General features: G+C 48.4%; 1 protein-coding gene across 1 annotated transcript; it reads right to left on the reverse strand.

Moving 5' to 3' along the window:
- Positions 1 to 2,401: 2,401 nt before the first annotated feature.
- On the reverse strand, positions 2,402 to 3,893 carry LOC120707697 (AP2/ERF and B3 domain-containing protein Os01g0693400-like). The gene has a single exon (XM_039992666.1). It carries the CDS (start codon positions 3,818 to 3,820, stop codon positions 2,672 to 2,674), a length of 1,149 nt encoding a protein of 382 aa, XP_039848600.1. The 5' UTR covers positions 3,821 to 3,893; the 3' UTR covers positions 2,402 to 2,671.
- Between the last annotated feature and the right edge of the window lie 13,008 nt (positions 3,894 to 16,901).

The raw sequence follows: 16,901 nt of genomic DNA on the forward strand, positions 1-16,901 counted from the left end.
ATGTCCGAGGGGCTCCACGCAAAGATGTCTGCGTTGGCGCGGAGAAAGTCGACGAGCACCACTTCCTATTTGCTGTCGAGGGTGGCGCTGACCTGCAACGCCTTGTCGTCGGGGTGATTCGCGTCGAGGGGCACCTTCTTGATACCCTCGGCGGGTTCGAAGCTGCCCGCGTGTCGGTGCATGGAGTCCAAGGCCTCGCTTGCCATCTTGTCGAGGGTGGCTGCGAGGGCCTCGTCCTCCGCTTGAGCCTCCGCGTGCTCGACACACTCGACATCGCACTCATAGGCGTGCTAGAACGAGGAGCCGACGGTGATGACACCCCTCGGGCCCAACATCTTCAGCTTGAGATATGTGTAGTTGGGGATGGCCATGAATTTGGCGTAGCAGGGACGGGGTCGACAACAAGCGGGTACCGTCCCGGGCGTGGGATGAAGTCGGGGTGATCCTCGCGGCCGAAGGAAATGGTGTCCTCCGACCAGTCGAGGTAGGATGGCGTCCCTACCCGTGCGTGGCGCCCGCTCGGACTACGTCCCCCCGTTCCGGTGACGACACGGGGCCGGCCGCTGCCCTGTAGCGAGGGAGCGTGTCCGGGTGCTGTGTCCTACCGTACCTGTGTGATCATCCGGCGGTGTTTGAATTCAGGGATTAATTGTTAGTTCGAGTGACTTTGGATCTTTGGATACTAATTTAGGGATTAAATATGAGCTACCTGTAAAATTATTGAATAAGTCGGGGCTAATTCATGTTTGACGATACGAATCTATTAATCCTAATTAATCTATCACTAGTACGTATTTACTATAGTACAATATAATCAAATCATGAACTAATTGAATTTTAATGGATTCGCCTCATGAATTTTAATGGATTCGGCTCATGAATTAGCATCTATTTATATAACTAATTTTATACTTAGTCTATATTTAGTGCTTCTATAGTATTAGTATTCAAATATCCGACACGACGGAGACTAAACCGGCTAGTGGGTTTTCCACGAACCAATGAGCCGGGGAGGAGGAGCATCGCTTGTCGCCTGTCGGCAATAGCATGGCATTCTCTACCGGTTACTAGCTACCGGCGATCTGTCCTGCTGCGAAACCGCCGAGCCCCGGGCGTCTCGGCCCGGCCGGCCGTATCCGGGGAAACCGGGCGATCGGGGCAGCATTCCCCTGGATCCCGAAGCCTCATCGTCGTGAGCGACGTGACGGCCGGCCGGCTGGTTTTTCCTCCATCTGTTTCGTGCGCGCGGCCGGGCGCCGACCGGAGATTCCGATGGCCCCCCGGTGAGCTGGAGTCACGTCGTCGGCGGCGGCCCGGGAAGCAAGGCGTTTTTTGTTTGGTTCCGTCCGCGGCGCCAATGTGTTGCACATGCGCGAATGAAACTAGTGTGCCGTGCTGACGGCGATTAAACAACCAAACGGCAGAACAGACCATGCGTGCCTGTGATACACCTATCCATCAGCGTGTATACTACCTACTAGCCTACTACGCAGAAAACACCCAACGCTCGTTTCTACTTCTACGTGGTGTGGCGCGGGTAGATCTCCAGAGAGAGAGAGAGCGCGCGATGCGTGCAACAGAGAATCCAGAGAGTGTATATGAACATATATTTTCTAAAAAAAGAAAGGAAAGAGGGGCAGCACCCAGTCGGTGCATATATATTACTATTGTTTGGTTTCCAGATCTGTTTTATTTTTTCCCTCCGATCTGTATTGGCGAGCATATCCCTGGCAAAGGCAGGAGTCAGCACTGCTCCTCTTTCCCTGTTGCTGATAAGTTTAGCATATCTATCTACAGAAGATAATGTCAGCGAGCCTGCATGCGCCCAGAGCCTCGTTTGTTTTCAAAGCGCTAGCTAGCGCTACAAAAGAATCTCGCATGTATATTGTGCTAAATGAAGTTTATTTGCAAAATATTTTCAGAGATGGGTGTAACTTTTCGCGACGAATCTAATGTTGATAATTAATTGTTGATTTTCTACAGTAATGCTACAGTACCCAACCTCTAATCGCACGGTCAAAAACCTCGTTAGATTTTTCAGGGTCACTAGCGCGGGGTTCTTGAGTTGATTTTATTTGACACCGTAATTAACTATCAAAGTGTCACTATTCACTGGCCTGCCATCAGATTCAGATAGCGACCCTGCCCGGAGCCTTTTGCACCGTCGATATGCACGCACCCGCAATCTCTATCCTGTGGGGTGTGGTTTATAGCTGCAGCAGCAGCTCAGCACATCACATCACGTCATATGCATAATCATAGTAGTATCTCAGAAACTGCGAAATTCTGAAGGGTACTTAGCGCTAATTGGAATCTGAAACTTTGAGATGTCTCTTGTTGAACCGACGCACAAGTGTACTAGTACAAGGGGTTAGCCATATGCTGTTCGGAATGTTGCTGCTGGTTCTGTGTCAGTTGATCATCTTCTAGCCTTCTAGGGCTGTTTTTTTTTCTCCATTAGTAGTATACAGTTGATGAGAAGATTTACATCGGAAGCAACGGGCAAGACGATGGAAAAGTAAATTAACGAACGAACCAACTAGGAGAGACGCCGAGAGGGGACTAATTCAGCTCGGTGATGCTACCGTCTTGAGTTTTTGGCGATCGAGCAAAAAAAAAAAGGACTAGCTAGGGAGAAGAGAGATCGGTCGCCCGGTAGCAAGGCATTAATCTACACTAGCGCGAGCTCCACGAGCTGCTTCTTGAACGCCGCCTGCGGGGGCGCCGCCAGGTCCCTGGCCCTCTTGCACCCGGGCAAGGCCTCCGCTGGCGCCGGCGCCGTCAGCAGGTCCACGCCGAAGAGCCGCACGGCCTTCGCCACCGGCGCCGACGATGGCTCCGCTGCGGGGGCTGTCGAGGCGGTGACGCCGCCGAGCCGCAGCCTGCAGGCGATGAAGAGCTTGCTGTCGGCTCCGGCGGCGGCCGCGGAACGGTAGAAGCCGACGACGTCGCCGGCCTGGAGGCACTTCTCCTTGACGAAGCGGCTCCAGCCCTTGGTGAGCACGTAGCTCTGGCTGCTGTTCCAGTACGAGTAGCGGAACCGCCAGACCTTGCCCGCGGCGGCGTCCTCGAAGTTGAGGAGCACGCCCTTGCTCTCGCCGCCGGCGGACGGGAGCTGCAGCGGGAAGTGCTTCTCGGCGTGCTGCTTCGGGATCACCAGGCGGTTCAGCTTGCCCACGTCGCTGGGGGTGACCGTCTTGTCGAACAGGTGCTCCCGCGCGGCGGCGGGAGAGCGGGGCGCGGAGGAGGGGGAGCGGGCGCCGGCGGGCGACGAGGTCGTCGGCGCGGCGGCGGCGGCGGCGAAGGCGCGCTTGTTCTGGGCGAGCTCGTCGAAGTAGGTGTGCTTGCGGAGCATGTCGACGACCTCGGCCTTGGAGCGCGAGGCGAGGAAGCGGAGCTCGGCGGCGGCGTCCGGTTCGGCGTCCGCGAGCGGGCGGAAGTTGGTGACGGCGTCGCGGCCGCGGAAGCGCTGCGCGGCGACGTCGTAGGCGCGCGCGGCGTCGGCCTTCTCCGCGAAGGTGCCGAGCCACACGCGCTGGTGGCGCTCGTAGATCTGCGCGCCCCACCGCCCGTTGGGCTGCGGCACCACGCCCTTGTACCTGGACGACGGCAGCTTCCCGCCCACGCCCACGCCCGCGCCGACGTGGCCCGAGTCCGCCTCGGCGCCCGGCTCGGCCGCGTCCACGACCGCGCTGGCGCCGCTGCCCATGCGCTCCAGCGTCGCCCCCTCGGCGGCCGCGGCGGCCAGGGCCTTGAGCTTGTCCGTGCACGCGCCGCCGCTGCTGGTGTCGTCCACCACGAGGCTGCTCGCGCTGTCCATTTCCTGCACCGCTTCTGTTGCGGACTGGGAGGTGTTGCAGTGTGCGTAGGAGTAGGGATAGTTGGGGGGGTTCGGGGAGGGAGCCGGGGGATATATAGCATCGGTGGCGGCCGGGTGGGTGGACTGGAGGCTGAGACTCGGAGGGCGTCGTCGCGTCGTAGTTTTCTCTGCGGGGGACGGACGCCACGCCATGCCCGTAGCCCGTAGCGATACCGCCGTACCCGTGCCCGCGTGGGGAAACCCGAAAGGGTGGGTGGGTGGGCAGGTGGTTTGGTTTTGCGCCTTTGCGGCCGTGCCCCTGCCCCCGGTCTGTTTCCTTCCTCCGTGATAATTTTTTGGCGTTCGGCGCCTGGAGATATCGCGTCGTTGATTTGCTGCCGCGCTGGATGCGCGTGCGTACAAAGGGCCGGCCCTATACTATCGTGGAGTGTACAAGTAGAAGTTCCGGGGCGCGCGGCGGCGTCAGTCACCGGCTCCGCCCCGGCCGCCGTGGGTAGCTGCTAGTTTCGGCGGGTGATGTGGTGACCTGGGCTGCGGGGCAGACAACTCCCCTACCTTGATAGCAATATAGAAATAGCATCAGCCTCTACGCGAAAATTAACAAAAGATTTCCCTTGTTATTGTTGCGGGTGATGATGCGAGTAAGGCTGGCTTGGCACAGGCAGCCCATGGGCGCTGGTTTGCCATGTCACCGTTGGATCCCTCCCTATCCTGGCTTTTGGCCTTGTGCTCTCGAGGATGCGGCATTATTTTTGTGTGCTAAACGTCTGGGGTTGTGTGTTTTCAGATGTGTGCTGCTGACTTGTACGATATTATTATCGTTGTTGTTGTTGGTTGTCGGTCCCTTGGACTGCCATGGTAGACCTTCCTCTAGAAGCTTATGGAGGCGAGGGGTACAAAGGGTATAGCATCAACACGAAAATTCTTTGATGGGAATGGCCAGGAATTAGAAACTACTACTAGAAACAACTTGGTAACTATCTACAAGTGGTAGATGCGTGGAGACATGGTACACCTGCTGGGAGAATAGTCCAAAACGACATCGGAGGCCTTACTTCCTGCATAGGAGAATCACTGTTGCTTCTTGTGAGAAATGTTGAGTACTCTATCCTGCTTATGATGAGTGAATTGTCAACCGTACGGTGTGATCGTGCACTTGGTCTTTGGTTGCAGGTACACGGGCGTTGAGTGTCGACGGAGAGTTGCCGTGGAGGAGCTCAGGCCGGGCGGCAGCTGTGGCGTCCACTCCTGGATCGAGGGCGCAAGCGGCGACTGAAGGCGGGTTTCTTGGTTTGCGCCACAAAACCAAGGAGGCGGACGGCGGTTGAAGCCGCTAAGTCGTGGAGGCATGGACGTCGGTCTCGGGACTGACGGAGGCGACGGGCGTCGACGACGTCTAGGGCCTCGCTGCGGGCGAGGAGGTGACGGGCGTCCGGCGGCGTCTAGGGCCGTCGGAAGGCCGAGGCGGGAACGGCGTCCAGGGCCTTGGCGTGGAGGCGGGAATCTTCCCGCGCGTGGAGTTTTGGCGGTTTTCTCAAAACCGGCCACCTACCCGGGTTTCGCGGACCCTCCAAAACCGCGGACTGGATCTTCATCCACACGGCAGCATCGCGGAGAAGACTTCGACTCGAAGAAAGAACCTCGATCGTCGGATGAGTCCATGTATATTTTTCCGGTTTTGCCCCTACGGGCTTTCTAGTGTCTAATTGAGTCTAGGAGTAGTTTAGTCTTTTGGGTTGAGAGTTGTTGGGGTTAAATACCCCCTTCTCCCTCTCCGCTTTTGCCTGGTGAGCACGCTGCCCCCTTTCTCTCCCTGGCGCCCCTCTCCTCCCTGTCCCTCTCCTCTCTTCTTCTCTCTAGAGTTAGGGATTAGAGGCATGGATTCTTGAGGATTTTGTACTGAGATTGATCGGGAAAGGAGGCCCTTCCCTCCTTGTGCCCTCCGGGGTTTTGAATTCATCTCGTTCTTGTTCATCTTGTGCCTCGTTTTGATTGAATTTCGATTTTCTTTTGTCGATTCATGAGCACGAGTTAATGGCTTGATTCTTGATGATTTTGTGACTCTTTGTAGTGATTCAAAACCTTCAGCCTAGTGCTATACCCTCCGGAATCACGAGTCCCCCCTAATCTAAGTTGTTGCATTCTTGAGAAAATCCCAATCTTGCTCGGAATTTCTTCGATTCCTCCCAAACCATGGAGTGATTCGTCGATTCCTTCCGTGGTCATGTTCACAAGTCTTTTGTGATCGTGCCTACGAATTTTGGTGAGATTTGGACTTGATTTGATCCTTCGATCATCGAGTTTTTGGGCGACGTGCGGACTGGAAAATCGTTTCTGAATTCGAACAGAATCTTTTCTATCACCGGATGAACCGACGTTTTGAAAGTACCCACGCCGGATCAACCGGTGAGTAGGAGTCTCATGTGTTAGGGTTTTGTTGTTGAGACATTGCACCGACGTTTAGGTTTTTCGTAGCGTCGGTTTAACCGGCGTTCACAAAGTCCATTTTGGGGTCTCTCTGGACAACTGCACCGGCGTGGGGATTTGATTTTGTCAGTTTAATCGGTGCGTTGTTTTTCTTGTGTTGACGGTTTAGTCTCACCGGATTAACCGACGTGAACAAATTTGGTCACGTCGGATCAACCGGTGATACTACTGAAAGTGTTTCACTGCTGCCGGCTCTGCTCGTCGGTTGAACCGACGCCTTTCAAACTCAAGCGTCGGATCAACCGGTGAGTTATACCGTGCTAGTTCTTGTGCTGCTTTTCGGTGTTTGCTTCCGTGTTGGATCTTGTTTGTTCCTAGGGCTTTCTTGTGTCGGTGTAGCTCCACCATAACCACTCCACACTGTGCCTAGGACTCTAGTATTGGGCGTGTACTTCGGGACTAAGCCGATCTTTCCGTTCGCAAGAAATTTGAATCGGCTCCCATTCACCCCCCTCTAGTCGCCCTTTCGGTCCCTCGTCTTGCCATTGAATTGTACAAACATAGACGGTCACACTTTTTAGGTTTATGATGCATTCCTTATTAGTCGTTTCTGAATCGAGGCTATCGTGGAATCTAGCTCAGATGTGAACTAAATGTAATAAAAATGTCATGGACCAATCTTCCTCATCTGTACAGTACTTATTAGTCGTTTCTGCAAAATGCCACGATAGTTTTCAAGACGTGCGTTCGAAAAGGTCATGTAGTTTTGAAGTTACCATTCAAAGGAAGAATATGCCTCGCGGACTGGAGGCCAATGCTACAATCAACTAAGTTGAAACTAGCAAGGTGGCCCGCGCAAATAGCGCGGGTAGCTAGATATTTGATATTTTCTATATTACTGTTTCTATTCTAAATTATTAGTCACTTTATTAGATACGTATTATCTTTGTTCTAATTGAAACTAATCTAATTCAAATTAAATTTATAGAATATAGTAACAACATCTATAACGTCAAATTAGTTTCATTAAATCTATCATAATATATATATTTATAGTGTATTTATGTGGCATTATAAGAATTAATATATTTTACAATCCTGGTCAGTGAATAGAAATGTTCCACTTACGATAAAACTAAAGTTGTAAATAATTTTGAATGGATGTAATCACATTTGAATTCTACTCTAAAAGAAATTTATGCAAATAGTATTGTTTGTGATGTCATTGTAATTGTTTTGTCCCAATATCCTAGACGAAGGTAGCATCTATGTTTTTCCCACCATAATATTTTGTGGCATATAAATTTTTAGAATACCTCACGTAGAAACATAATTTTGGTATTTATTGAAAGTAATATAAAAATTAAACTTTCAATAGAAATATATTTGTTGATTGACTGGTAGTGAATATTTTTGTCTAAAAGTTTTAGTTACGGTTAAAAATTACTCTTATTTTTTTAAGAATAAGATTTAGATGAATGGATTAATATACACTACCCTGAGATCATTAGAATTAGTTTTTGAATATTAGTCAAAAACTTAATGAGTGGTGGATACATTGTCTTCATTGTTTTCCATATCCAATCTCTCCAATTGCTACAATAGATCTAAACATGCTCACCTTGTTTTGCGGCGGCTGCATCAATAAATTTGTTGTTATGCAAGCAAGGTATAGCCCCTTGTGCTCGTTCCATTTGCTACATTTAGACCCAAGAAGGTTCTGCCCACTACACTTTAGTCAATGAAGATGCATCTCAGATGGTCCGCAACTTAATATACATACTTGATCTGGGGTCATACATATCTAATCAGGGGTCGGGTAAAAAAAAAGCTCGGCATTCTCTTCAGCCCGAACTCAACCCGACTTGACCACCAGGTCGGATTTTTTTTATCCAAGCCTAGCCCGATATGTGATCGGACTCGGTTAAACCCAATTTTTCATGTACAATTTTCAGGTTGGGCCAGTTTTTTTTGGATTTTGTGTAAGAAAATTCGACCTCTATTCAACCTATTGTTTATTGCCGATCGAAAATTTCTATCCAAACTGGGCCAACATATTAGTTGGAATGGCATTTTACGGATGGGTAAGGTTCATCATGTTGGACGACCCATAATTAGGTATATCCATGTCAAATATTGATTCAGAGTTGGTTTCTTTAGATCATATCACCACTCATGTACAGTTGCTCTTCCCTTCAAAACTTTTGCATGATTCATTGATGCTAGTTGTTGGCCAAGACAACTTTTTTTTGGGGGGCAACAATATATATACGATATATATATTTGCATGCCCTGCCATACGATTGATAATTTTCCCCTTTTTGCGTATGACTTTTGTCCACAAAATTGCAAATCAAATTATTTCCTAATAATAATATACACCGATATATATATATATATATATATATATATATATATATATATATATATATATATATATAGAATGGCCTTGGGTCTATCTACCCCCGATCTGTCCAGAGCTAAGGGGACCCATTCCCATGGCGCTGAGAAAAACCAATAATACTATTTCCTAATGCAATACATTTTGACTTGAATAGCACATGGATGAAAGATAGATTTCCATATCTTTTGTGAAAAATCTTTGACGTTATAAGCTTGGTCTATTCTATTTTTTTAATTTCTAATTTATCTATTTAAATATGGATTCTTTAAATTAATATGAACCTCTAGATCTTTATAAATCTAACCGTTTAAATCCTTCTCTTTATTAGGTTAACATGAAATTTATCTTCAAATAAGTCTAGACTATTATATCTTCATAAAATCTAATTGTGTAAATCCTTTGCTTTTTTAGATTAACGTAAAAATTTCTCTTCGAGTTAATCTAGCCCGTTAGATCTTCATAAAATCTAACAATGTACTCCTTCCATATAGAAAATAGAAGACTTTAAGAATAGTAACAGGATCTCCAAAGCACAACTCTGACTGCTTATTTTTATAAAAAATATTTGATCAAAAGTGATATATGTATATTTTTATGAAAGAGCTTTTTTAAAAATCTATTCATATGGCTTTCACTTTTTCAAACTCAATAACTTAAAAGTTATTCATGATTTATATTCTCAATATTTGACCTAGACTTTATCCAAAACAACATTCTTTTTCTATACATAGGGAGTATATCCTTATCTTTTTTAATTAACGTTAGAATTTCTAAATCCTCTCCATAAACATAGTGACTTCTTTTAACACTCTCGCACAAAAATAATGGAGTCTTTTTTTAGATCGGAAACAATAGAGTCTGAGTGTAATAAAACAATGGAGCCCGAGTCTAATAGGAAATAGGAAATACAAAATTTTAATCCAATATAATTTTTTATGTGATATAGATTCTTTAGAATAATACAGACCGTTAGATCTTCATAAAATTAAATGGTGCAATTTTTTTTAAATTAACGTGAGAGTTTCTAGACTCTCTCAGTAAGGTGGCTTCTTTTAACACTATACTTGTTATTTAGTTGATGCATTCCTGGGCCAGTTGTTTGAGAGATCTGTTTGAAAAACAATGGAGAAATTCTTTCGGCTAGGAAGAACTATGCAAGACAAAGTTAATTGTACCAATTGTTTTAGCGTTCTATTTATATACCGAGCGTGAGAGTATGCGTGGCAGAGGCGGCCTTGGACCTGAGGAACCAAACTTTGATGTATTTAGAAACGGACATGTTTTATGATGTGATCTTTCCTTATTTTTTTAATCCTGCCTAGAAACATAAGCAAACTACCTTTGTTTTTTATAGTCCTAGTACAATTCTGCCTTGATCGTCCTGCCTTTATCGAGTCCTAGCATGACCCTGCCTAGAATCGAACCATGCTATCTTTCTTGGTTAATCGAGTCCTAGTTCAGGTGTCCGACTACAATAGCAAATACACAATTTTTTATCGTGTGTGGATATTTTTAATATAATATGCAAATGTGGGATAATATAGACCGTTGGATCTTCATAAAATCCAATGGTCTAGGTTCTCCTCTTTTTTAGATTAACGTAGGAATTTATAGGCCCTCTCGGCAAACGTGATGACTTCTTTTAATACTGTTGTATTAAGATAATAGATAAGCATCAGCTTAAGTCTACTTGTTTGGAAGTTCTAGCTTAATTTACAGCAATTGCGAAGATGTTATAATGAGGTGAGGATTGGTGGTCCCAAAAAAACAAGTTTAGAAATTTACAAACAAATTACTTTCTCTACCCCACAAAGAGTGCATTTACATAATTTTTAGACATACTAGTAGTCATAAAAAAATTATTCAAATGCCCCTAACCAATACACTTAATCAACCAAATATTTGATTAACCAAACCTTGAAAGGAAAAAAGTCACACAATTAAATGTGCCTGCACCAAGGAAAGGGAAAATGCATCTTGGAAAATAAAAAAATCTGTCAATTAAATGCACATGCACCTCGCTAAAGAAAAAAATAGACAATTAAATGTGCATGCACTTAAATCTATCTGGTCCAAAAGCTACAGATGCATTCTTTGCGTGACAAATTTCAAATGCTAGAAATACCACTACTAGAAAATGAGCCCTTAGTGTCCTCAGCCGTTGTCTAACGGTGTCACGTTCCTAAACAATCCATTGCATAATTGCGTTAGGCCCCATTTTATGATAGTTTTTGACTCCATCCAGTTGGAATCCACCTTGCATGTTTGGAACGATGCAGCATACAAATACACACATGGAGAAAAACATGCCAGCTTTTAGAGCTTGGGCGCCGTGCGCTGGCTCTACCCTGCTTGAAAGGATGGGAATGAATGGGCTAAACACATTACATTCGAGACACCATTCTTTCGCACCTTGCTTGTTGGTTTCAGGCTAAACAAATTAAAGATGTGTCCCTAATAACGATAAACATTTCCTTGAGCAGCAGTTGTTGATACCATTTGCTTGATAAGTCGGCGCGTGCATGCAACTTGCATCTAGAATTCGCCACTCATGATGGATGCGCGAAGGGCTCTGGTTTGAGCTGGATGTCACCAGGGACCCAGGGGCGTACACGAGCGAAGTGACCAACAGCGCGCCTAAGAAATCTGGTCAGAGATCTGTTGCCACTCGCTGTTTCTGCTCGGGAGCTTGCCATGCCCGGTCGAACGTCAAGTGGCGACGGCGACGCGCTGCAACTTGGCGCCTCACGCAGGCGGATCGGACCGTATAATTTTCTCGCAAAAATTGCGTGCGAGGACTGTGAAACTGGAGGGGAGACTTGGTGCGCCGGTCGGTCTAAACCGGTGACCTTTTTACCGCTGCGTGGTTTGTTGGGTGGGGAACAGCTACTGATTGGAAATGGTGTGTGCTGCCAACCATGAGAAGGGAGGGAATGATGAGAGAGATGCTCACTGTGGAATAGGATGAACGAGGAAGTCCTCCTGACTAGGAGTGGAAAATTAGGAATGATGAGAGAGCTTTATGTGCGATGCCAAAAGGCCTTTTCCAATGGGGATGCCATCATGCAAGCATGAGTTCGATACGTCATTGTCTAGAAGAAGTTAGAACTGAGCAAGGTTGACTGGTCTTTTCTAGTTTTACCTTATCTTTTGATGGTTATATATTCTCTGTTAGACTAGCCAGTACAGAAATTTCCACGCGTACAGTAGAACATAGAAAATCTGGATGCTCAGGGCGCGCGCAAGCCGTATGCAGTAGCCCAAGTGATGAATTGCCACATTGCATCTCGCAACTCCAGAGACAAACTTTTCTCTAACATTTACGGTATTTACCTTCTTATTTTTGAATAATCAAATAATAAGCCAGATGTCCGGATGAACAGTGTCGACTTCTTTTTTTCTTTTGAAAAATAGAACAGTGTCAACTTTGGCGGCCGGGCCACGAGGACCATTTGCACGTACTCCTATCATCACGGACTATTCCTAGCGGTCGTAGATTCCGAGCCATTCACCGAGTCTTTCCATGGCCTCTACTCCAAGTCATCTCTATCTGAGTCATTGCAGATCCGGCCACTCCACATGTTGCCAAGAATAGATTACTATCTTCGCAAAAGCTACCACCATTGCTTCTAGAAAAATGCCCTGAAACACATCACACACAGGAAATATCTTACTCCATTTTTTATCGGTGGGATGGGAAACAAAAGAGAGAGGATTCGCAGGTAGGCAGCTTAGCTTCCAATCCATGTTTCACACCTGACCCGGCGAGTCAGCACCATGGTGCAGGGAAGGATGGGAAAAGGTCATGAGGCCATCCATGGCAGATCGGCCCCGGTATGGGGCTTGAGGTTGAGGGTGGGCCCGGATGAGGGGGCAGGTGGATGAGGGAGGAGCGTGGAGTTCACATGAAGTGTGGACCCTGCCCAGGTGCACCCCCTCTTGAAACAATTTGCAGCTGTTGGACGGGTGCTGACCGCTGACATTGCTATTGGCCATGGCTCCTTTGGCTTTGCGGCTTGCTGCGCTCTCCTCTCTCTCTACTGTTTCTATCTCCTCTTGTGCCCATCTATCCAACCATTTGTTTTGTCTTTCCTAATAATGCAGAGAGAGAGAGAGAGAGAGAGAGAGAGAGATGTGATATTCTATCTGCGATTTGTCTAGCTGTTGGTTTGCGCCGACTGTGTTGGCGATAAGGTCGAGAAGACAACTTATACATGTCCGTTCCACGGCCACTTGTTTATCTCGGATCGGCCAGGAGGTGGGGCGCATTGGTGACCTTTGCTTAGCTCACAAGGACGAAGCTGCTGTCTGTCCCAGCTGGGCCGGTAGTGGTTACCTGTTTCTCGATCTCTCGTGCTCAGCCGCATCATTACAGCACAACCATTCGTTGAACGGAGCCTCTGGTTTTCTGTTCGTATTTCAGATAGGCGAGCCTGCAGAATACACAAGGAATCGCCTGAGCAGAAAAGACAATGCGCGGCATCTCTTTCCTTCCTTATCTGAAAGCTCACGCGAAAACATCTGCGCTGTTGAGAATCTGTGCCCGGCAGAATTGGCCACCACCGGCTATGGGGGAGAGAGATCGCCGGAGCTGTGAGGTGGAAATGGAATGATGCGGCCGCCGGAGGTGCATGAAACTTGGGGCTGTGTATGTGCAGGTCCAGTTGCAAGATTTGGACGGGAGCGAAAGGGATCGCTGGTCTCTCATCAGCTTCCTCCCACCCGCCCCCACCCTGCCGCCCTCTGCTGCTGATGGATTCAGGAATCAGGATTCGTTCCGTTCCGTTCCGTTCGGTTCACAGAAAGCGACGGTGCCAGGCCGTGACAAAATCAAGTGCTAATCTGCCTTCACTATTGTGCTTATTTAAAACACGCGCCTTCATTCAGAATTTATTTATTTTTTTGGAACGTGTTCGTTCAGATTTCAGATACGCCAGTAGTTATACATTTAAAACACTCGGGGGCTTTGCACGCTCTTCGTTCAGTTCAGATACACTGGCTAATCCGGTAATGCTATCTTTTTACTCGGGGCTTAGCATACCCTTCGAGTTACCTAAAAAAGTAATCTTTCTGATTACTCCGCCGGTTGCAGGTCAGCAGGTCCAAATAATTAATGCTTTGCTACTGGTTTGGAGAGGAATCAGGCGAAGCGAGCAACTTTGGTGCCGTCTGTTTGGAGCCGTGCAGCGGCAGAAGTACGTCCGCGAATCCCTTCTTCCATCCAGAAAGAAAGTAAAACAAAGATCGGATCGACCGGATTCTCTGCCGCGTCACGGACGACGACGCGGTTCGTACGACGGCAGTTTGAAGCAACCAACCCTTGGTATCATTCGGAAGTCTTCTCCATCCATGCGCCTCCGCGCCGTGGTGTGCGGCCTGCGCAGCCCGCCAGGCGGGACGACGCCGATTGGTTCGCGTCCCCCCCCCCCCCCCCCCCCCCCCCGTGTTCGGCCATCACCCGCTAGCCAGCTAGTGCCCCGGCCTGACCTCATCGGCCAAATTCATTGACGCGAAGAAAGGTCACGGAGAGCCGCCGTAAAGCAAAAGGAGGAGATCGTAAAAAGAACAGCAAAATACGCGCAGAGAACCAGATAGTAAAGCTTGGAACAAAATTAAAGGAAGAGAACACGTCGCTCGCTCGGCTCGGGACCAGCCTTCACGTGCGCCAACTTGCCGGCGGCCGCCGCAATGTGTTCGTCCGTTACTGGTCCGTGCTTCACCCGGCGAGCCAAGCCAGTAGTCAGCCTACTGCTCCACACCAGTGGGCAGTGGCCAGTTGCCACAATTTCTGCTGCCCCTAGCGGGCTAGCGGCTCGAGCTCAGGTACCTACAGGCCATTAGAAAAAGGAAAAACACGGAGCCCGTAACGAGAACCAACCCATCTGCCGATCCTGATCCTTATCCCCGCCGCGCCGCCCATGCCCCCCGTATCTCCACGCGATCCTTGTGCCTCCTGTTCTCCGCCATCATCTCGTCTGATCACACCTCCAGGCTCCAGCTCGATGGATGGACGGATGGGCCGGACGCGAGCAAGTTTATTTTATGTGGCCACTCACCTGACACCTCCAACGATATGCGATGGACGATGGACGGATAGCTACCGACAGATAGATGCATGAACCAAAAGGTCCTTAGCTCATCGTCTCGTCTGCACTCGTAGCGCCGCGCCCATGTGTTCCATATCGCCCAGAAATAAAAAAAAAAGTGCACGTAGTTTTAACTTTTAATTATATGCTGTAACTTTTTTTATATCTGGCTACCCGTCCACGTCACAGCACGCGTAAGCCGGTTAGTTACACGTCACATGCGCGCGTGCTCTGGCTTCAGTTGATCTCTAACCACCTCTCGTCTAGGTGATTAGGTCAGATTATTCCAGGTGTGGCCCTCGAGCGTCGCGGCTAAAATATCCGAGGGTTTATCCGACTGACCTGGCGCTGGCAGTGGTTATAGACAATCTATCGCCCAGGCTAATTAATTAAGCTAGCGCAACTGATGATCGAGAGGCCGCAAAAGGGCTAGTAGTAGAGATAGGCTTTTGCGTTGCCGTCATTGTCGGCAGATGATGCTATCATTAGACGCGATCCGGTTGTTTAAGGCGGCGACGCTGTTTGGAGCTCCGATCCGACCAACGGGGTTGGCCGGAGGTGGCATCCGATCCTCTCGCGCCATTTTCTTCCGCTTTCTTTTGCCCGCCCCCATGTGAAGATTGTGTTCTCTGCACACGGCTGGTACGGTGGCCGCTCCGTCCGCGGATCTGATCTGAAAGCGCTCGGACGACGAGTAGCAGGTCTTATGCATTACTCCTGGACAAGCAACTGCGTGCTTTAAGTTCAGGCTCTTGATTGCATGCGTCCGGCCTGTTTTCTGAATGGACCGGTACGGTAGGCGTGTGCGCAACGTGTCGCCCCGAGGGAGATAATAATATACGAGTGCCTTGCGCGCACCAAGCGCGTAATTTATTTACTTGTTTGCGTTTGGCAATATAAATTTATATAGAGGTTTGTAGTAAATGTATAGACAAATGGATATATATAAATAGAAATAGGATATTTATTTTTAAAACAAAAAGGCAAAAAAATAGTAGCTGAAATCCGATGTCTCAATCTCGCCGTCGAAGACGGCCGGGAGCGGTCCTTGGGCATCTCCTCACCATGCAATGCGCGGCTATCACGCCCGACCTGCGGCACCGCGGCGTACCGGAGCGAGGCCGGGTCGCTCGCCGGTGACGGCATGAACTCGCCGCACCCGTCGAGGGCGTGCCCGGCGGCCCGCCCAAACTCGCCGCGTGGCTCTCCGGCCTAGCTTCACTACCGTCGTTGCAGTAGAGCACACACCCATTCGGAGGCCACCAAAATTACCAGTCGAGAGTTCTAGATTCAGATATTTTGCAGTGACCGAATGGAGAGCTGACGCGTGGACCATTCGTGTCTCAAGGCTTCAAAGATAACGATGGAACGGCCAATCACATGTACCGTCAATTTAGGAACGAATGGTGGGAATCTTTTTTACTGACGTGGCCGGTCTGCCCTTGCGCGAAAAAATTTTCTTTGATTCCGTGTGGCAATATATTTTTCATTAGCATTTGTCTAAATTCATGTGGTAGGATAGAACTGTGTTTCGTTGGTTTGGCGTGGGAAATTCAAGGATATTTTTGGAGGTAAGGACCGCGGGTTTATTTGCCGGGAATGCAAGGGTCTAAACGCAAAATGTCGGCAGCAATGGTTAGCCATTGGGTTGCGATCGGGTGGTTGAAATAATTTGGGCCGACGTGGCCTGTCTCAGCTTGTGCCGAGCATCGAGGATATTTTTGGAGGTAAGGATCGTGGGTTTATTTGCTGGAAATGCAAGGGTCTAAACGCAAAATGTCGGCAGCAACGGTTAGCCATCGGATTGCGATCGGGTGGTCGAAATAATTTTGGCCGACGTGGCCTGTGTCAGCTTGCGCATTGCGCGGCTTTGCCACACAGAAATATGCCCTCCTTCTATTTGTTGTTGTATTGTGATTTGGTAAAAAAAATTGAACTGCAAGAAGTCCGGGGGATTTTCGTAAAATTGGTAGATTGCGGGGGTTATTTGGTAAATTTGGCGTCCACGGAGTACCGGTCAATTACTGAAAAGTTCAAGGGTTTTTTCATAAAATTGATGGACTTCGGAATCATTTTAACAAAGTCCGGGAGTTTTTTTTACAAAATTCACGGAGTACGGCACGGTTACTAAAAGTAAGGCTCCACAAGGTCTGGGGGTTTTCAT

This window comes from Panicum virgatum, chromosome 5K, assembly GCF_016808335.1.
Source record: "Panicum virgatum strain AP13 chromosome 5K, P.virgatum_v5, whole genome shotgun sequence".
Taxonomy (NCBI): Eukaryota; Viridiplantae; Streptophyta; class Magnoliopsida; order Poales; family Poaceae; genus Panicum; species Panicum virgatum.

What these genes read in the sequence shown, in the direction of transcription:
- LOC120707697 (XM_039992666.1), bottom strand. Translation starts at nt 3,820, where the DNA reads ATGGACAGCGCGAGCAGCCTCGTGGTGGACGACACCAGCAGCGGCGGC.